General features: G+C 34.3%; 1 protein-coding gene across 2 annotated transcripts in view; it reads right to left on the reverse strand.

Annotated features, from left to right (window-relative positions):
- Window positions 1–22,829, reverse strand: part of MAN2A1 (mannosidase alpha class 2A member 1) — a 166,193-nt gene that overhangs the window by 71,423 nt on the left and 71,941 nt on the right. For both annotated transcript variants that reach the window (XM_060635233.2, XM_060635234.3), the window contains exons 8-12: window positions 22,574–22,751; window positions 16,628–16,830; window positions 13,429–13,611; window positions 8,640–8,754; window positions 7,285–7,352 (exon numbers count right to left, since the gene is read on the reverse strand). In XM_060635233.2, coding sequence (XP_060491216.1) covers window positions 7,285–7,352; window positions 8,640–8,754; window positions 13,429–13,611; window positions 16,628–16,830; window positions 22,574–22,751 — 747 coding nt within the window. The remainder of the gene's footprint in view (window positions 1–7,284; window positions 7,353–8,639; window positions 8,755–13,428; window positions 13,612–16,627; window positions 16,831–22,573; window positions 22,752–22,829) is intronic.

A 22,829-nucleotide genomic window follows, 5' to 3' on the forward strand; every position in this document is an offset into this window, starting at 1 on the left:
ATCAAATCATGCAAGAAAAGTAACAAGATCAACTGATCTGGGAATAAATAATCGATTCGTGATAATCATACAACTCAACTGAACTACAGAGGGAGAGAATTGTACTTGTTTCCCTAGCTAGCAGCTTATTGATGACAAAGTCAAGGTACGATGGGCACCAAAAAGGAATGGAAAGAATCAACTGATCTAGTTGGCTAATTAAATGGAGACTGGTTAACAGAAATCTTAGGCAGAGAGAATGAAAATAATAGCTACCTATCTCCTTAACAGCCTCAAAAAACAGCACTGTCCCTGTATTAAAATATTAGTCCTCTTGTCTGGTTGGTAAAATACCGGAATTTCAAAGCTGTGGGAGTAGACATTATAAAAAGGAAAAGGAATCAATCCCCATATCTGCTTCTAGAGACCTGCAATGTTGCTTTTATTTCTAACTGTTTACCACTGGTCAGTGAATAATTGCATTTTTCAGTCCAGTCGATCAACTTTATAGTTTGTGGATATCTTAAATTGTGGCAATAGGTTGACCGTCAAGCCAAGGTTTGGTGTTCCTCTGATTGTTCATTATCATCTTTGTTTTCATGAGTTTCAACAGGAAACTGAGAGAGTCAGTCTCAGGGTCCCTAATCAGCCATCACATAAAATGAAAGTGTCAACTTTCTTGTTTTTTAATATAATAGGTGTTATTCATCTAAGTCAATGTAAGGTTGAAACAGTATTTCAGGAATTAATAACTCATCATGTCTGGTATCATAAAAAAATAGAAATGTTAAGAGTAGTAAGACAATCATGGGAAAAGGTAGAGTCTTTTCTCCTTGTCCCTCCCCCAAAGACCTTTATATTTCCCTGGGTGCGGTGGGGGGGGAATACCAGGCAAAATACAAGCTGACAGATGATTGATTTGGAATCGCAAACACCAAAAAACAGTACTTGATGTTGGTATCCAGACATGATTGCTCTAAAATAAGTTCTAACATAAAATTAACTAATATATCTGTTGAAGCTATCTCCAACTCCCTAAGAAACTTTCAGTTACTTCAAGTAATATACTACAGTCTACTGAAGTCTTTTCAGTATAACATCCTTTCTAAAAATATCCCAGATTACACACAGCCTGAAATGTATTTCTGGATAATCGGAGAACCGGTCAATCTGTATCTTGAAGAAGTCAAAATTAATAAAATATAACTCAGATGCAACAGATTAAAATACATAAACACCTTTCACAAGCAATTAATACTTAAACAGAAAAGCATCTCAGAAGAGAATTTAGGAACTCATCCTTCAAATCCATTAGTGAGTATTAATTCTTAAACAGACTAGACTATTAATAGCCACAAAGACCTACACTAGATTAGAACAGCTCAGTTTTTTTATTTTTGAGATTCTCCACTGCTGTCAGTTAACAATTCCCCCATTAAAAGAAAATTCTAAAGTAGTTTTAAAAGAAAAGGACATTTCAGCTACTCTCATACTAATAGAACCTGCAAAAGGTCCAGAGTGTCAAATCCTAGTCAAATCATGTATTCTATTATTACCTTGAATTCCCTTAGGATAATATTAAAATGCAGCCCGCAACTTTCAAGAATGGAAATCCTCAATCTTCCGGACTTTGTACATTTTCTTGCTAACTAAGGTGAAAGTATTTCTGTACTAGTTTTCTAGTACATGACAAGATTTGAGCTCACACTATTACAATCCACGAGCAACAAGCACAGTTCTTACACTAGGTATCACTGTTAATCTCCCCCAAGAAAAACCATGAGGCACAAGTCAAGCTCCATCTTGACGTTCATGGCTCTCTCAACAGACTCCAGGTGTTCATATTAAAACCACTCTGGTTCAAGTCATGGAATCTCAGTTCAGTTCCATACAAATGCTTCTACCAGGTCTGTATTACAATATATAACACTGACGGAATCTGAGCAGTTAGAATTCTATCTCTCCTTTTCTTCACTTAAAACTTAAGTTGAAACAACTGTTAGGGATATCAGATACTTTTCTTAGATACTTTCTGAGTGTGACTTGGTATAAAAATACATTGATGACATGGTAACCGATGAGAAAATGATTTAAAGTCTTGAACCTCATTACACTATAGGTAATTATTGTGAGAAGAACTATTTGTGATAACATCAAAAACACAAAATGTGGGATCAGGCAAATCCTCTTTGTCAACAACAACAGAAAGTCTTATGTGTAAAAACTGATCTGATCAAGTCAACTCATTCAGTATCTTTTGAACCCACTCAGTGCAAAGAGCCTCGAAGAATGCAATCTCAATGGAGTTAACTCTGTAAGAATATAATGATGCTGAGATGCAACCTAAAATTTTTCAGGTCTCATGGTATGAAACTCTAAAATCTCAAGTGAGCAGTTGTCCAAATGTTGAGCAAATTCAAAGCTCTTCCTAACTGTTGTTTATTTTTGCTTGTAGTAGTAGTGTATTTGGAAGCCCTCTGGCATCCAGACTCCAAATATTAGATGAAAGAACTATTTAGGGAAAATATATGCCACGATACCACATTTTAACATACAATGTGAGCCATGTCGTATGCACATCTGGTGTCTAAAGTTCAATATTCTCTTCAATCAATAATTAATTGTATTTCAACAAGTCTTTATTCAATTCTTGCTATGTTGAGTAAACTTCCAAAGGTATGTTGGGGGAAATAAATAAAAGAAATAGTTCCTACCATCAAGGAGTTTACAATCTAGCAGACTTAACCTCAAATAATTATACTGACAGAAATAAGACAAAATCCATTGACAGCTATATGAGTAAGTCATTTTGGACCTGATTTAGACGAACATTTAGGGCCCCTGTCATAATGGGATGACACTTTGGGCATCTAGAGGGGAGGGGGAATACTGTACATATGGTAGGTATGTGCACTGGAGTGGCCAGTGGGTAAACTGTAGTAGACAGACTTCAAGATGACTGCCATCATTCCCTCTGCTTCCTATATATGCTCCTCACATCATGTAATGGAGAAGAATTTCCTCCCCTTGAATCTCGACTGACCTTAATGACTTGCTTGACTAAGAATGTAGTGGGAAGGATCTCCTAGGACTTCTGAGGCTAAGTCCTAGAAGCCTTGCCGCTTTCACTCAGGTGACTTTCTCAGGGTTCTGCTGTGGGTTGATTCCTGTGACAACTACATGCAATAAATTAGAGGCAGAGAGAAACTGATAACAAAAGAGCAGGAAGGCATTGCAGTGGTTCAAGTAAAACGTAAAAAAAAAAAAAAAGTGGCTTGAAACTGAAAAGTAACAGGAAGGCAGGAGATGATGGATGTCAGAGATGAGTAGAGGGGAAAATCCAAAAGACTCTCCAGTCCCTGACACTTAAAGAGCAAGAAAAGGTAGAAGTCAAAGTGGGTTCTGGGGTTTTAGAACCTAGACAACCAAAAAGAGAAGGATACTATTAATAAAGATTGCGATCCAAAAGGAAGTATGCATGGAGAAAACCAGAGGAAATTAAATTAGAAGTGCTGGGCAGCCATCCAGGGAGAAACATTCAACAAGCAAATGGCAATGGGGGTATCAAGTGTCTTTTGTGGGATTAAGTGTTTTTTATATCTGGTAGTCTGAAGTCACCCAAGTCCAAAGCACTGACTTCTTTTGTATCTCCACATGCTTGATGGTTTCTTTTAAAATTAAGCCCTTTTTTTTTTCGGGCCAAAAGAGACATAAGATCCCTTGCCAATAAGTGCCTGGCTTAAAATTAATAGCACTTAATGGTAAATTATAATTGATTTGAATAAATTACTCTCAAACTAAAAAAAATTTTCTACTTGAAAAATTAAATTTGCAGATTTACAGAAGTTATCTCAATGTAATTTTAGTTGTATACTTGGTGGCATTTCAAATTATCCACTTAAAAAAAAAAAAATTCCTTTATACACTGTCAGAACACACAACTTGCTGGCCTGAGCTGTGGCAACATTTGTTTCCATCCTGCCTGAAGGACCAAATGCCAAAACAAGACTGAAATCCCTGCATGTCTCAAAAGTTTACCTTCCATCCTGTATGTCCTCTGGACTCCTAATCCTCTAAATCTTTGTATTAAAGCTTTTTACAACCGTTTCCTTAGGCAATTATATGTGTGCAGAGAGAAAAAGAAACATCTCTGTGCGTTTAAGGATTATTTAAGGCTAGAAAATTTATGACTTGTTCAGGGTGCCCTAACCTTTAACTCTTGTTGTACCTGCTTTCCACACAGACTACAAATGCATACACTACAATAGCTTACGTAACCTTGTGGACTCAAGCAGGTACATGGACATATATTACATTACTGTGAGCAGATTATGGACTACTTTTTAAACACTCACAAACTAAAGTACGTTAAGTTACATAGCTATAACTAATGTTGCCAACAACATGATCAAATTCATTTACATGTGTTACCGAAACTATGGGTTTAGAAACTATGGGTTTCTCATCCTTTTTACATCATAATTCCTTGAAGACTCTTTTGAGACACTTTTTGCTACTCATCCCCCTCATACAATTTTAATATAACACTTAAATGTATGTCTGTTATGCACATACCATTTTTATGCTATTTTTATATATTTAAAAAAATAGTACTTTTTTTTTTTCAAACTCTAAGAACCGATTTTTACCCTCCTAAGAAGGACATCTCCCTCACTGAGAATGCATGTTTTAGTTAGATTAGTAATTTGTTACTTAAATAAGAACTATGCTTATAATCAAAATAATGCTAAGCCTTAGATAATTATGTAAGATTCATGAAGAATATGAGAAAAATGTGTGACCATACTTCTGAAACTTCTAACTCAAAGACTGAGAAGTGCAAACATTTATTTCACTTTCAGTACCTGCTAAATAAAGCTATCAAACTCTTCCATTTTAAAGGTTACCATCATGCCTCATTCTTCAGTGATATTACTGAGAGTGACTCAGTATTTGTGGCTAACAAGTAAAATAGAGATTTTAAAACCAGAAGAGTAAGTAGTTCTATTCATGAGGTCCTCAAGTACAAAAGAGATAAAAGTAAGAATTCGACAATTGTTAAGTGCCCCAATTCACCTAACCACAGAAATAGTAGTAGCACTGACGTTTGATAGAAAAGAACTGTGAAGAAGTAACATTAAGATGAAGAACACTGTTTAAATACAAACTGTTTTAAAGGAAATATTAAAAAGTGACAATTTTACTAATAGTCTCAAAAATTCTATTAGATCTCCTCAATATCAAAGCCAAAAAACATATTCCTTAGTTAATACACCTGTATCTCCTTTCTTCCTCCAGCATAAGTAGGACTAAATATCACTGCTAGTTAAAGCAAGGACAGTAGAGGAAAAAGAGAAGCCACAGGGTTTCTCACTCACTGTGGCTCCATCCCACACACCCTTCCAAGCACCCAAAGGAAGACAAATGGGGGGGAGAAGGGGCATGAATTGCTTACAGCAAGCATAACATATTTTTATGGTAGCAGAAACAAAGATCTTTCCCCACCAAAATACAAAAAGGAGGAAAAGTTAAGAGAATTAGGCCTAAAGCCAAAGAGATTTATGGATACCACAATTTATTAGGGGCACAATATTTAAGAAATAGCCATGTAACCCCAAATATTTACTTATTTTAAGACAAAGAAAACATTTAGTAGTTGCAGTATCATTACTCTTTCATGACCTGACAATCTGAAAGCTTTTAAGACTGCAACAAGACTTTCTTTAAAAAAAAATTTTTTTTTCTTAAAAATTTTTTTTAACGTTTATTTATTATTGAGAGACAGAGCATAAGCAGGGAAGAGGCAGAGAGAAGAGGAGACACAGAATCCAAAGCAGGCTTCAGGCTCCGAGCTGTCAGCACAGAGCCTGATACGGGGCTCGAACTCACAAACTATGAGATCATGACCTGAGCCAAAGTCGGATGCCCGACCAACTGAGCCACCCAGGTGGCCCCCCCCCCCAAATTTTTTTTAATGTTTATTTATTTTTTTTAGAGAGAGAGAGACAGCAGAGGAGGGAGGGGCAGAGAGAGACAGGGAGACATAGAATATGAAGGAGGCTCCAGGCTCTGAGCTGTCAGCACACAGCCTGACGTGGGACTTGAATTCATGAACCAGGTGATCATGACCTGAGCCAAAGTCAGATGCTTAACCACTGAGCCACCCAGAAGTCCCCCTGCTTTTTAAATTTTTTTTTTTTTTAATGTTTATTTTGAGAGAGAAACAGAGTGGGAGCAGGGGAGAGACAGAGAGAGAGGGAGACACAAAATCTGAAGGGACTTTCAAGTTAAGATATAAACTATCTGTTCCAGTTAATCCCTTCTTTTTCTGGCCAAAAAAAAGAAATATAGGATTTCTTTGCCATTACTTCAATGATACTTTACTGTAACTAAAAAATACTTATCTTCTTGTTCTAAGGTATGAACTGTATATGTTTTAAGTCTCTACTTCTTGAAGAAATTTAGCCAACTAAGGCTTTATTCTATGCTTAACCAAAATGTCAACTTTATTACAGCAATTGTGTATTTTCTATAATACTATTATTCCATTTATTTTTAAATAATCTCAATAAAGAATACCTAGTGAAAATTATGAATTATCCTTTACAATTATTCTTTTACCCTACAATTTTTAAATACTAAGTTTCTCAGATAGTAAAAAGTTATATAACATAAGAATACACTGTGTATCTGGGTATTGTGGGTACTGATCTATTGATATTTGGTTATTAAAAACAGATGACTTGGTTAAATAATTACCAATAAAAACACAAAACATTTCTTTCTAAATGAGAGGTAGCCACCAATTAGTCACTCCATTTTTAGGTCACCTGAGCACCCTTCCCAATTACCTTAACATAAACCCACAATGCTAAAATGAGACAGTCTGACCAGCACAATGACAAATAACTAGTAAACAGTTTGCAGTAAAATCCTTAATAATTAAGTTTCTTCCTTCATTTTAAAAATAGGATCAGGGATTAATGAAAATAAGGTAAGTAAAACAATGAGTTCAGAAAGAACATAACCATAAATTGTATTTACCATTCCATACCAAATATCTGTAAAAAATACTGTTATAATAGTTCATTCAGCAATCAATGTACCAAGCGCTGTGTTAGCTATTAACACCAAACATGACAGCCCTGGGAGAAAATTCATTTTTTCAGACAACTTTGTACAATTAATAAATTGATTAAATAAAATACTTCCTCAAAATATATACTGGCTGGAGCAAAAAATGTTGAAAAGCAAGAATGTCAAGTCAGAACCGCAGCAAAAGTTTGTGAGAAATTATGTATTTACCTTGGATCTGCACTCAGCGTTATTACAGTTTTTTGTGGTAGAGAACTTTGTGAGCTTTGTTTCAAATCCTATAAAAATAAGCAAAAATTTTTTTAATTTTAATTTTAAAACTCAAGTTTCAAAATTAGCTATATAATAGTACTTACAAGAATCCTAAAAAGGGCAAAATGGGGAAAAAATCCTCTTTCCAGCTACACAAAGTCCATCAAAGTTCAAGATAAGTAATTCTTGTGTGTGTGCATACGTGTGTGTGTGCATTTAGATCTCAGGACGGCATATGTCACAGGGACCAGGCTCCAATTAGGAACCAAATATATCAGAGTCCTAAAGATAACTGCAAAAAGTTTTACTACTTTACCTTTGTATCACAGGTTTCATTCATATCCTTATGCAATGTTTGCCCATTTGTTGGATTTTTTACCTTAATATGAAAATATGTAACCATAATTTGATTACAAGCATCAGTATATGAAAATACTGAAATTATCTCTGATTCCAGATGTGTAAGTTCCAATTACATGCAAAATTTCAAAGCCTATCATTCATAATAGACTCTAATGATAAAAAAAAAAATTACAATTTTAAAATATCTGAGTCGCCAAGTGGAAGTCTCAATCAACCATTTTTTTCAACTGTTCTTTGCTGTGGAATAGCATATTGTTCCTTTCAGAGTATGTTCTGTTTTATTGGCTCATCTGATCCTAACAACAGTATAAGCTATGTCTGGTATCGTCTCATCTTACAGGGCTCATAGATGTTAAGCAACTTTTTCAAGGCCCATGCGATCAGGTTCAGAGGTTGAGGCTAAAAGCTAGTCTCCTAATTCCTCAACCACTCGTCTTCTGTTACACACATCTGAGCACTGCCCACAGCACTCCATGGCCTGATCCTAAAACCAGAAGACAATTTAGGATCATTCAAACTGAAGTTCAGCAAGAACAGATTAAGTATTTACAGCAGCAGTGCAAACACCAAGGGGCTTCTAATTTAAGCCAAGCAAAAATAACTAATTATAATGCCCAGTTATCTTACCATATCATCTTACAATACATTATCATCAACACACTTAAGAGTGTTTTGGAAGCCTGTTATGTTTCACATAACAAAGTAAGTTCATCATTTTATTTTTCATGCTTAGATTTAGTCAGAACAAAATATACACCATAAACCAAATACAGACACACTGATAGGAAAGAAGCACACACAGATATTTCATATAAAATGATATAAATTCTAAGTACAAGGAAATCACAATTTTTTAATGTCTCTTTTCACTAGGCTTCTCATCCCCCTTTCCAAATTAAGAACAAAAGAATCACACACTTTTATGATAAATATAAAAGATATCAACTAACCATGTCTAGGAGGTTATCAAAAGAGTAAGAGTTGTACGAGGTTTTGTCCTTCAAAATAAGAAGTAGTGCAGAATATCCGATTATCTTCTTCAAATTCATTAAGGAATGAAAGAGTCTGTGAACCAAAAATGTTACTGGTCTGAGAAGTAATTCAAATATCTGTATACAATATTTTCAGCTTCTTTAATAATGGCCAAACCACCATTACTCTCATCCTGTCTTCACAAAGTGCAACCTATAATGAACCTATAAAGAATTGATACTTTTTTGCCCACGATTAAGTACTTAGAAAAAAAGGAGGGGGGTTAATCACAAGATACCACTAATAAGGATTCATTTAAAGTAGAAAACTTTCTGGACATACCTGAAACACATAAACTTATTCAAAATGATTCTTCTTTTTTCTTTTTTTTTTAAACTGCTGATACTTTCTATGAATATCATGTCAAATAATAATACCGTGCATGATCACTCCAACAGCTTTAAGGCGTTCTTACCAAAAAAGCACTTTGATACTTTAGAAAATTCTTTAGCAAGTGTTGAAATAGCAAGAGAAGACATGAGTTTAACTCTTGCTCACAAAATTCAATCAGTATACACACTTCAAAAAATTCAAATTCCTGGGGAATTCAAATAAATATTTTGTTGAATTTTGTTTCATGTTCTTGTTCAAAAAAAAGAGAAAGTTTTCACAAGTCTGGCTAATGAAATTGTCTTTGTCCCTGTTAAATTTTCTTGGCCATTAAAATTGCTAACTGTATTCAAACTGTATTTTTACGTTAGAGGAACCAAAGAGATGCATACCAGTCAACTGATTCAAGATCAATTCCAGAATATAATCTTAGTACATTACCAGCTATTGCTGAAACACTACACATAGGAAAAGAATTTGTTTGAAGTTTTTCTCAAGCTCAGTCTTGTTTCTTTAAAGAACAAGTATCCCTGTTTATAGAACAGTTATCTCTAAGTAAATTCACTGGAGAAATCTGTAGAGAAACTTGGTGACTCATGCTTTAATCAACCACGGAGTCTATTATGTTTTAGAGTGATTATATCATTTTCCCCAACATAGGAAGCAATTTTGCATCTATACGTTAGGAACATTTTGCTGGCATGCAACAACATCAAAAAAAATTGTAAGAGAATCAGAAATAACTTCTTTTTGCAGAGCATTGAGATTACCTTCAAAGATGTAAGTGATCATAATCGTAAGTTAATTAACTAGGTAAATGTGTTATACATACACAGTATTAAAGTCTTAAGGACATGAGTTCAGGCCATCAACCTGCTAAGCTTCTCAGTCTATTCAAATGTTTTCCTAGATGATAACAAGTGTTCTCTCCAGATTAAGAGACAATATGAATGGCTACAACTCAGTTCTAGAAACAAGCCCCTCGATCTAAGTTTATTTTTATTATCTACATAGCTATCTTTATTAGGCTGTCTGAACCTGCAGAATAAAAGTCATGTTTTCCATCAGCTAAAACCTTATATGTATTACAGCACACTGAAGAGTCCTAATTAAACTGAGGGAATGCCACAAATCAATGTTTGTATCCTAAAGGCACACACACAGTTTTCTAATGAGATAAGCACTAAGTACTGATACAGTATTCCCCAAAGCTTTCTCAGGATGTATAAAGCTGTTTTGTTTAAGGCAAAACAAGACTACACACGGTAAATAAGTTTGGGAAACATTGGGTAAAGCAAAATTTTAATGTTTCACCACTTCAGCATTGTGGGATTTCTCAGAGCCTCTAATTTCCTAACATGCCCTTATCCTATCATTATCAAACAGTTCAGAGAACATCACTTAGAAATCAGTTTTCTACTTTGTTATCATTACTGCTGTTCAAAGCTGGTATTATGTTTGTTTCAATGAATAGTTTGATCTATATGTTTGGACCCTCATACTCACCCTTTGTTCATTTTTTTCTACCTACCTTAATTACAAGGTATAAACTGGCAGAATTTTAAATCTTTGTGTAGCTGACCTCATTACCATTTCTTCTCTTTTACATAGCCACATTATCCACTTTTAAGCTGAACATTCATCACAAAGTGTCCCAGTCTAACTCATTTTTTCATGCCATGATTAGAATTAACCTTCAAATAGCCATGAGGTATTCTTGCTCTCCACGTTATCATTTTATAAACATTCAATCTACTGTTGAGAGAGCAGTAATGTAAGTATGAATCACCCTTAGATGGCAGAAGAGAAAGCTAGAAGGGTCTGGATCCCTGTTAGCATTGTGGAGCTGCCATACCTGAACCAAGGATCTGCAGAGTTCTTTTATACGGCATAAAAGAACAGAATTTATTCAGTTTCAAGTTATTATTAGTAGCAGCCAAATGTAATCCTTAACTCATACACTTGTTCACAGGGACACTTCTGCCAATATCTGAATAAACAGTCAACAGTCCAAGAACAAGAGAACACCCAATGCTAGCTGCTTCTTTGTTTGTAATTCTCTAACTTGTGTTTTGAAATTTTCTACTTAAAATGTCTACGCTAATGACTTGATAATTGTGTATGACTTTTCAATGAAGTGTGAAGTGCTCGCAAAGCAAATTTACAAATGTCAAGTACAATTTGAGAATTATTGTGTCTTTTTTCTCTAAGATGCAATTTTGCACAGCATGTTTTTATACGCTAAAAGCGTAACCAAACATATGGAAGAAATAATGACAGGACTTCTGGAAAGGTTATGAGACAGAAAATGTCCTGAAGCAAAAACTCTATGACCTGTACCCAAGTCTCTTTCAATATGGCAGCCACGGAGAGCAGGTATACAGTGCAGGAGAATGACTTTTTATTTCCTCTTAGAAACTCTGCTCTGAATCTAAGCACCTTCACTTCTAAACTCTCAATAAACCAAGAAGGCAGGAGCAGGTGAAAAGGAAAAAATGGAGGATCTGACCTTACTTTTATTTTTTTTAATAGTTTATTGTTATACACACTGTTTCTGCAACTTTTGTTTTGCTTTTGTTTTGTTTTACAATACATCTCACAGAGATTTTTGAATCCATATATTAAGTGTGTCTTTATCCTTTCTTTGTGTTAGTATTAGTATTTCATTATATAAATAACAACTTTTTCTTTAACTTATGCTCTTAGATCAACATGTAGCCACAACCTATATTTAAAACGAATACTTGTTTCTAACAAAACAAGGACTAATTTCATACTACTCTCAGTATATTAGTAAAATATTTTCCAATGAAAAATATTTCTTCAGAAATTTTATTTTAGAAAATATTCACTTATAATAATAAATGTATTTGTTTTGCAGGGAAACCAGATTCAATAACCTCTAAATGCCTCATAGGATGGGGGTTGTGAGGGCAGGGAAGGAGAGTGAATCACCCATGATCTGGGGGAACAGTGGATGGAGAGGGTGGTGCAGACCCTAAAAAGCAAGTTAGCCCGTCTGATCCCATGACTGAACTATTATCATGGACCGATTCCAAGGCCATTTGCTTTGCCTGCAAGTGGTTTTTAAGTTTTTGAGGATCTGACCTTACTTTCAAAAATGACTTCTGTGAGCGAAAAACCAGTATCACCATCCATTGAGTGTTTCCCACTTTAAGCCCAGCTCAACCGCAACGGATGCCAAATACATTTGCCACAAGAAAACTGAGAATATATCAAGATATTACCTTGAATGTATTCTCAAGGACTGAAGTCAACTAATGAAACCTCAAGATTTTTCCCCCCAAAGAGTCAAAATATTGTAACTAAAATCTTAATTAACACTTATTACGATTAGTAATATCAGCTGTGGATCACTTTTTAATGTTGACTTTATGTGCTGTATACACTTCACATATGGGAGCATTTATTTCAAAAAGAGTCACCTTTTAAATCTATATTATAAGAAAATAAGAGCATATTTTAACAATTTAAAAATATTATCAAAGCACACCATTATTGACAGGAAAAAATCTCGAAGAAAAAATAATCTAAATCATAGTGAAACAATAGTCAAAACTCCTTCCCCAACATAGAAATCTTCTCTACACTGATCCTAATGAATGGTAATCTAAACTTGGGCATGATGGTGAAAATCTATCCTAAAAGGTAAGCCTTTCCATTATTGGGAAGCACTGTTTTACAAAGTCCCCTGCTGTTCTGAGCTTAAAACCTGTACTGTTTCCAATTCTGCACTGTGAAAACACCTGAGCTTCTACTCCCTCACTCATCTTCATAAACTTTCAGAGAGCTGAAGATGGCTTTGATATCAATACCCAGGCCATCCCCTCTCATCTCAAGTCCTTATATCATCCATCCATATATATCAAGGTTGCAAGGCTCTTCTACTTGCTGGGTATCTTCTAGGCTGATTTTTTTGGTCAATGTCCCTCTAAAAAACAATGAAGTATCTGAGAACAACCGGATATGAAACAGGAAATGAAGCTGCTATACAATGAAGTGTGGCTCTTTATCTCCCTGAATTATAGCTATGATCCATTTGATACCAAATCCTTTGTCAAGAAGGTAACCCCAATTACCACACAATACGTAAGAAAAAACACAGTTTTATACTAATGTGTTGGTACTCCATTTGCAGAAATGCACTGCAATAAAAAGTTAGAACAGCTAGTATAACATCAACAGGTTTCTTGAAAAATGCTTTGAAAATTGATGTTTTTCTATAGCAATACTTATAATGCATATCATTAGTAATATGGTCTAATGTACATTAAAAACTTCATCAAAGATATAAGCCTGTGACCCAAAATTTTTAAAGACTTTGTTTTATAATCACTTTTTAAATAACTATATTACCTGGTACCATAATCCACAACCACCCAATCTTTTGCAGTTCCTGTGATAGCATCATGATGTTGAAATAGTCCCAAATTTCTTCTGGCTTCTGTCAGTGCCGTGTAATGGGATGATGAAAGAAATTTACTTATCTTGTATTTCTGAGCTTGTTTCAGGGCGAAATAGTAAAGAATTTCAGCAGCCCTAGTTGTATAAAACAGTCATTAATTCTTATTTCAAAACAAATATTGACTATTTAAAACATGTGGTACTGATACATTTTCAAATGTGGTTTTTCAAAAACCCACAATTTTAGTGCTATTTATTAAAAAAAGATACTGATAATAAAGATTTCTATAAAACCATCAAGGTATCCATCTAATAAGCCTAAAGCATTGATCATCAGAGAACATCACGTCTAAATTGATATAAAGGGCCCTTGTTCTAGACGTTCCTGGAAAGAAGCCAGTACCCACTGGCAGCGTGATATTTTTTCACTATGTTCTATGTAAGTTAAACCTATCTCAACACAGCAGTAAGAAGTGGTTAATGGTTTCTGTCCTTTCTATCTCCAAGATCAACACAGACACAAAAGATGAACTTCATCACCAGAAAGCCATTTACTCTCACATATGTACATTAAAGGAGAGATGGTGTGGAGATACATGGTCACATGCGTGGGAAAGTAACAGTAAAGCAGACGCAGAAAAATGATGGCTTGACAGCTCAGTGACAATAGCTAGTCTAAGTGTTGAATGATAACAATGTAAGTGTTGAATTCAACAATATAAACTGAAAGATGATAAAACATATGCTGTCTTTTCTCATTTCTTTAAAAAAAAAGCACTTCAGCTTAAGAATAGTTTTTGAGCAAGAATACGGGGATTTATCATTTTAACACTTTTTTATTTTTTCATCATCAGAGGATATGGTTCAAGATAGGCTTCAAAAGAAGTTCTTTGAAAGGAGATATGGCTTGATGAAGTAAAAAATGTAATAAGGCTCTTTATGCCAAACGTATTAAGGATAATGGAGAGAAAATCAAGGCAATATAAAAATGTATAAAGATATAGGGAAAAAGAAATGTGAAGTACTTAAAAGAATTCCTTTAAATTTTGCAATAATTAAAGGTTACTAAATAATCTCCACTTTCAAATTCTAACCCTTCTAAAATTCATGGCATGAGAAACACTAAATTTGAGTGAAAGAAACTGTATATATGCTCATATATATCCACAGCACATATTCCTGGTTTTAAAAAGAATACACACATATAAGGATATTCCAAAATGTAAAAATGGGATTTAAAAATTATATTCTTCTTTATACTCTTCTATTTTATCCAAGTATTTTTTTACAAATAAGCTATAAGATGAAGTACCTATTACCACACAATAAACTTATTTTCAAATAATTACGTTTTGAAATTCACAATTAAATGGTTTTTTGTTGTTTTATTTTAAAGCAGAATTTTCAAAATATATTACCAGCCCTAAGTACTTCCATTTTAAGTATGCTCAATAAATTAAGATTGAAACCACATTTCGTAATTATTTATCACTAAAAAATAGGTGACACTTTCAAAAAATGCAGTGGTCCAAAAGAAATCTCTATATTACTTAGTACTTTCTCTGTTTTTATCATGGATAGTTTAGAATAACATAATAGATAATTATATTCTATTGGGTAGAAATGCATAAATTTCTCTAATATAGAAATACTATTTTATTACAAATACAATAATATGTATTCATTTTGCACATTTTTGAGTATCCCAGAAAATAGTCAAAGATCAGGTTTTTGAAATAATGGTAATGACACTTATGGTAACAGTAAAAATAATAAAAACATACTGTTATACCAAAGTACAACGCTTGAAGAAATTCATGATTTTTATAAAAAGGCTTTCCAAAATGTACTGTTTCTACCAGTATATAAGAAGAAAGTAGGTGTGACATTACTTTTTAATACTGAGATTCATCATGAAAATTAATCATCATGAATTCATGATCTGAACGAAGTTGAAAGTGAACTTAACAGGAAAATAAATTAACCTCCTGAGCTACATACACATAGAACGAGCCTCATGAGTTGCTGGGGTGGTTAATCTTTACCAAAAAACACCAAGACTCAGTTACTTACACTGTCACACTCCTCACTATGACAGCTGCTAGCCACATGTGGTTATTTACACTTAAATTAGTTAAAATTGAATGAAATTAAGAGTTCATTTCCTTAGCCACACTGGTCACATTTCAAGTGCTCAACAGTTACACGTGGCTAGTGGCTACATACTAAACAGTGCAGAAAAGAGAGACAGAATATTTCTATCACTGCAGAAAGTTCTACTGGACACTGACAAAAAGCTCTACTGGATAATGATGGTTTAGAACGTTTTTATTTTCTACCAACTTTTCTGCCTTTTCCATGTCACTGTACTTTTTCAGCCTATCACTCTGCCTCCATCAGTTCTCATCTCTTTCAAGTTTTGTTCTTCTAAGCAGAAAATCATACCTATAAGAAATATATTTCTAATAAATAAGAACTGAGATGGAGCCTCTAAAGTTCTCCTACATATAAAATACATTAGTTTTAGATTATGTACTTTGAGGCCCACAGTTTGGCCACTGAGGGGCCCTATTTGTTCCTTTTCAACGTTTTTTTTTTTTTTTTTTAATTTTTGGGACAGAGAGAGACAGAGCATGAACGGGGGAGGGGCAGAGAGAGAGGAAGACACAGAATCGGAAACAGGCTCCAGGCTCCGAGCCATCAGCCCAGAGCCTGACGCGGGGCTCGAACTCACGGACCGCGAGATCGTGACCTGGCTGAAGTCGGACGCTTAACCGACTGCGCCACCCAGGAGCCCCTATTTGTTCCTTTTGACCCTTGCTCTGATTACTAATTTTCAGACACACATGCTGATGCCAATGAATATAATTGTGGTGTGCAAACAATACAGGTAATTAATTAGAAACATATAAAACATAAAATATAGGAGAAAATCTAATTACATAAACTGCTTTTCCTTCCAGAACAAAAACCCATGTAATAATTTGATTATGCTTTGGAGACATATCTCTGATTACATTAAAATTTCACAATTACATTAAACACATCCTCACACTGCATAAATTTCGTATATTATGCAAGACTCTACAAAAAGGCTATGATAATACAAAAGAGGTGAATAATTAATGTAGCTATCTAAACATAAATGTACCTTAAATGGGATTCCAATATCCTATCCATTCGCTTGTAAAAGGGTCTGGATGTAAAGTAGCCACTCCAGTAATGATCATCTCGGTCAGCATAAGTGAAAAAATCTCCACTTAGAACAGGGAACATTGATTGGCTATTCTTTCCACTGGTTACATCTTCTTTATCCAGTGCATCAAAGTAATCCGATAAAGTTCCAAACTGTATCTAATGAAAAAAAAAAGTTACACTTCAATTATTCATCTCTACCTTAAAATTACATCTAGCACTGAAAGGAGAAGTTAATAATAAATATTTAAGATGTGCTTCCACGTTAAGATGAAAATCTAGCTCAGATTTTACCAAACTCAAAAGCAGGGGGGAAATACACAGTGACTCTTTCTTTTACTTGCATCAAGTCCCAAATTAAATTAAAATAAAACTGATATACCTAAGGGGTTAGAAGAGCTATTTAGATATACAAATTTGGGAATCTGATTAACTCCTTACAAATCTCCAGAATTTCAAAATATGCAGGGGTCATGGCATAGAATTATTCAGAGATGAATGAACGTTGGGAGGAAGCAGAAAAAATAAAACATTTCATTTACATATATTTAGCTATAACATTTTGAGCAAAATGTTCCAGAAGTCTGGAGTAACAGTTTTGTTAAGCATTTTCATAGGTCTTATGCACATACACTCTCCTGGCCTCCCCATCTCCCTAGTTTGAGCTCTTATAAGGGAGACTTCAAGAACAGCAGATCATTAAAAATAAACAAAACAGGGGCGCCTGGGTGGCTTGGTCGGTTGGGCGTCTGACTTCGGCTCAGGTCATGATCTCACGGTCCATGAGTTCGAGCCCCACGTCGGGCTCTGTGCTGACCGCTCAGAGCCTGGAGCCTGTTTCAGATTCTGTGTCTCCCTCTCTCTCTGCCCCTTCCCTGTTCATGCTCTGTCTCTGTCTCAAAAATAAATAAACGTTAAAAAAAAATAAACAAAACAAAACAAAAAAGGGACTTTCTCTACCAGCAGGTAACACTGAATAGAAGTAAAACACAAAGAGTGACAAGAATTGAAAGGTTGACTGCTCAAACGAAAAGGTCTTCTGACTAATGATTTAAATTACCAGAACACAAATCCATTTTTATGAGCCCAAGCTATTCTATAAATCAAAGGAAAAAAGAAACATTATACCAGACTATGTAAACAGATATTAAAAGGCATGGTTTTTAGAAATAAACAGAGAATTTAACAGGGAATATATTTCTTTGAGTAACGGTAACATGCTAATTTTGTTGTTTCCTACCTTACACACACACACACACACACACACACACACACACACACACACACACACACAGACTAAAACCATTTTGATTCAATGTGGCAGAAAAATAAGAGTAGTTAAAAACAGTGAGTAGCATTCTAGTAGAGTGGTTAAGAACAGCACAGAACCTGGATCCAGGTGATATGGAATTGAATTTCATCTCTACCACTTACCTAACATGTGGTTTTGAGCATATTATATACTGTCCCTGTGTCTTTGTTACAGATAATAGGGTCTAAGTAAAATGCTTAGAAATACAACTGGCAAATAATGGTGTAAGTTTTAGCTATTATTTTTCTATTGCCAAGGCAAATTTCAACTGGAAACACAATGATATTAGTAAGACAAATATAAGTTATCAGAATATAATTGTGACACAATATTTTATGACAGCAAAACAGATGATTTTAAATATTTTAAAATATTTTAGTTAATTTTTGGTATTAGCCAAGATGAATATACTTCTTTCCTGGCAATTTCCCAGGGCAAAGTTTACGTAAGTGGCCTGGTGGGCTTTCTTACAAACTTAATTCAGTCTCAAAGGACTGAAACGTAATCCTTCATGCTGAGGTTTCAAAAGAAATTATTTAAGACTAAATTTTTTTTACAGAACTTTTTGGTAGCTCAAATAAAGTACATATTTGGGATTCCTAAACAAATAACTAAAAAAATAGTTAAATATTTTTTACATTAAAAGGCAATAAATAATATCTTAAACATAACTTTAATATTAAAGATCCTCAAACTCCTCTATCTGGACAACATACAGGAAAACTTACATAAACTGTAAAAGAAGTGATGATCAATAGCAAACTGACTGTCTTGGCTAGTTCAAGGTCCGTTTTTTAGCCAACTATATTCAATTACTTACTTTTGTTTTTCCTTTCACTAAAAGAAAATAATAAATGTAAGCTTCCAGCTTAGACAAAATAACTTCAAATACCCTACAGAGAAGAGACATAACTAGATAAATCACAGAGAAAAAAAAAACAACAACAAACACCGAAAAAAAAAACCAACCCACTTTTGTTTGAAAGGTATCTAAGGGCAATCAAAGCAGCCCACACTTGAATGCACAAATTCTGGAAAGAAAGGAAATGCAGGAGGGTTACTGTGTACAAGATTAGAATGCAAAAGTTAATTACATTTTTTATACATGGACTATACCATGTTCATGGATGGCCTAATATGGATCAATATTCAAATTGATCCATAGGTTCAAAGCAATGCCAATCAAAATCCCAACTTTTTTTTTGGGCGGGGGCAGGGGGGCAGAAGAAAGAAGACTTATGCTATCAGACATGAAGATCTATTCTAAAACTACAGTAATTAAGACAGTATGAGATGAGTCAAACAGACAAAATTGAATACAGTCTACACAAGATCCACACAAATATAGTTTCATGCATAATGAATGACAAAGATGATGCTACAGTGTAGTGGCAAACTGGTCTTTTCAATAAATAGTGGTAGATATCCATATGGGCAAAAATGTCCTTTGATCCCTACCTTCATAAAATTCATAAAAAATCAATTCCAAATACATTACAGACCTAAATGTTGAAGGTAAAGCAATAAAGCTTCTGGAGGACAACTTCATAAGAAATATATTTTCATGACTATGAGGTATAAACAAAAATTTCTTAAGTAGGACACAACAAGCACTTATCATAAAGGAAAATACTATTATATTTAATTAAAATGAAGGATTTCTGTTTATCAAAAGACAGTATTAAGAAAAAAAATAGGCTTACATAGTGGGAGACAATATTTGCAAAACTTTTATCTGAAAAAAAAAAGACTCAAAGGAAAACATATATAAGAACTATAAATGGTACAAAAAGACAGATAACCCAATTTAAGGAAAAGTCATCAAAAGTTTTAAATAGGCACCTCACAAGAAGGTACCTAAATGGCAACAAACTTATGAAAAGAGGTTCAACCTCATAACTACCAGGGAAATACAAAATAAAACAATCACATCTATCATAAAATATAAAAATGAAAAGCAATCATAACTATACAAAGTCTGAGTAAGGAAGTAGAGCAACTGAAATTGTCATAAAATGCAACAATTAATGCAATCTATTTTGGAATACTGTTTGGCAATATCTACTGAGGCTCAACATGTGCATACTCAATGACCAAAAATTTCCATCCCACTTTATACCCACATAAACTCACACTTGTGTATATCAAAGCATACACAAAATATTCAAAACGGCTTTATTTATAATAGACAAAAATTGGAAAACAACCCAAATATCCATCAACAATACAATGGACAAATTGTATCATATGGATACTAGAGATATTATACGGCATTAAAAATGAATATGCTGCTACATGCAACAATATGGATGAATGTGGCAAACACAACCTGGAGCAAGGAAATCCACACACAAAATAACAGATACTTAAGATCCCCTTCTTGTGAAATTTAAAAAGAAACAACACTAATCATGATGACAGAAGGGAAAATAAGCTTACTTTTGTTAAGAGTTGGCAATGATTTGAAGGGGATTTAAGGGGCTCTTCTGGATGCCATAAATGTTCTATGTCTTAAACTGGATGGTGATTGCATGGGATTTTTTTAATTTGAAGAAATTCTCTGTACACTTATGGATTTGTGCATATCTCCTATGTATGTGATATTTCAATTTTTAATTACTTTAAAAATTGCCCTAGTGGACAAAGGAGGAAATGGGTAAAATACTAAAATCAGGACTTAATTCTGAAGAATCAGGTGGTAGATCCTTTTGTGGACCACAAGAACATTCGCTAGGAAGATGTATTTAGGGATAAAATACCCATATACATATGCCATCTCCTAATCAAGTGTTCGTATATGAGCTTTGTCTTCGAGGAGATTAAGGAGATGATTTAAACACAGACCCCATGCACAGAGTTCATACTTTGGTAGAGAGTCAGTTGTAAATATCTTGAATATACTTTATATTTTAAGTTTATCTATTTGATACTATTTAAGTTTACTTAATAAACTTGAATTCTCACGACATAGCATGTGGCCTATCGTCAGCTTTCTAATCTTCTAAACAGTAACATATGCTTCCTAAACAGAAGCATCTCAGCCCTATGAAAGAAAAAGAGAAAACAAGAATAGTATTAAGAAAAGAACAACGGAGCAACTCATTGAAAAGTGTATTATGCTGGGGCACCTGGGTGGCATAGGTGGTTGGGCATCTGACTTTGGCTCAGGTCATGATCTCACGGTTCGTGTGTTCAAGCTCCATGTTGGGCTCTGCTAACAGTTCAGAGCCTGCAGCCTGCTTCGGATCCCGTGTCTGCCTCTCCCCTGCTCACACTATGTCTCTCAAAAATGAATAAATATTAAAAATATATATATTTTTTAAATAAATAAAAAGTGTATTTTGTTAAAAGAAATTGTTTTATATTTTACCTGAAATCTAGGTTGGTATGATTTATAAGGCAGATTTTTTAAAATTTAAATCCAAGTTAGTTAGCATATACTGTAATAATGATTTCAGGAATAAAATTTAGTGATTCATCACTTACATATAATGTATAAGGCAGATTTTTTAAAATTGCTATGCTAATTTTCATTATCCATTTAAAATATTCATAAATTCTTATCACAGAGAAAAACCTCACCTTAGGAAATTAGAAAGCTGATGACAGGCCACATTCTCTTCCTTTCTACAGTATTTTCACAGATATTCTACTGTCTCATGGATTAGTGTATAAATACAATAAATACACTGGGTAATTTTCTTACAGAGTCTAATATATCACTCTTGTTTGGTGACTCACGAAACATCTGCTAAAAAAAATGCTTTTATGGGATTAGGAAAATGTGAATCTATCTGGATATATGATATTATTGAATTATTAATTTTGTGATGTAATAATGGCATTATGATTTCATTTGTAAAGTCCTTATCATTTAGAGACAGATACTGAAATGGTTACAGATGAAACTACATGACATCTGAGGTTTCCTCCAAAATCATCCCGGGGAGAAGGGGGAGGGGAGAGTGAGACACAGCTGAAGCTGAAGAGAGTGACCTAGAATTGAGCCATGGATATTGGGAAGGCAGGGTGAGGTTGGGGGGTGGTGGTACTTGAGTCATTCTCAAAACTTTAGGGTACGTTTTAAATTTTCCACAAGGGGAAAAAAAGAGTGAGAACTACAGGCAAATAATCGATTGATTTTAGAAGTCTTCTCATCTAAGAAAAATGCTAGTGTATTCTCTGGACACAAGACATTCATTTGCAAAATTCAGGACATGTCCATCTGCATCTGCCAGTCACACTACTAAATCACCAGGATGCAACTGTCGGAGAGAAACAAACTTTCAACGCCGGTAGAAAAACAGGACATCACTGAAAAATGAACTTCACACCTTACATGTTTACAGCCACTTAAAACTCATGCCTGTTTAATTCTACGGGAATGGGGAGAAAGGGATCACTTTAGAAACACAACTATAACACTAGAGAATTCTCCTCTGTAAGAACTACAGGTTTACATAAGGACCACATATTCAAGTAAATACTGAGATATGGGGACAAGAAACTAAGGCAACCGTGTTTTAGCCTCACTTAATAATGAGGCCTCAACTTCAAATGCACTTTCATAATTAAATATTTTCTCATTACCTTAACGTTATACTCAGGATGAGAATTCATATAATCAAAAAGCAGCTGGTAATTCTTAAACTGATGATCCCATTCTGTGCGTTCACAGTAGCGAAAATCATCTCCCAGAGGGGCCAGGAGAACTGTGGTACGGAACAGCTTTGACTTTTTTCGGTACTGGTCGAGAAGCATCTCAGCCCTACAAAAGAAAAAGGGAAAAAAGGAACAGTAGTAAGAAAAGAACAATGGGGCAACTCATTACAAAGCGTATTATGTT

This window comes from Panthera onca, chromosome A1 (assembly GCF_046562875.1).
Source record: "Panthera onca isolate mPanOnc1 chromosome A1, mPanOnc1 haplotype 2, whole genome shotgun sequence".
Taxonomy (NCBI): domain Eukaryota; kingdom Metazoa; phylum Chordata; class Mammalia; order Carnivora; family Felidae; genus Panthera; species Panthera onca.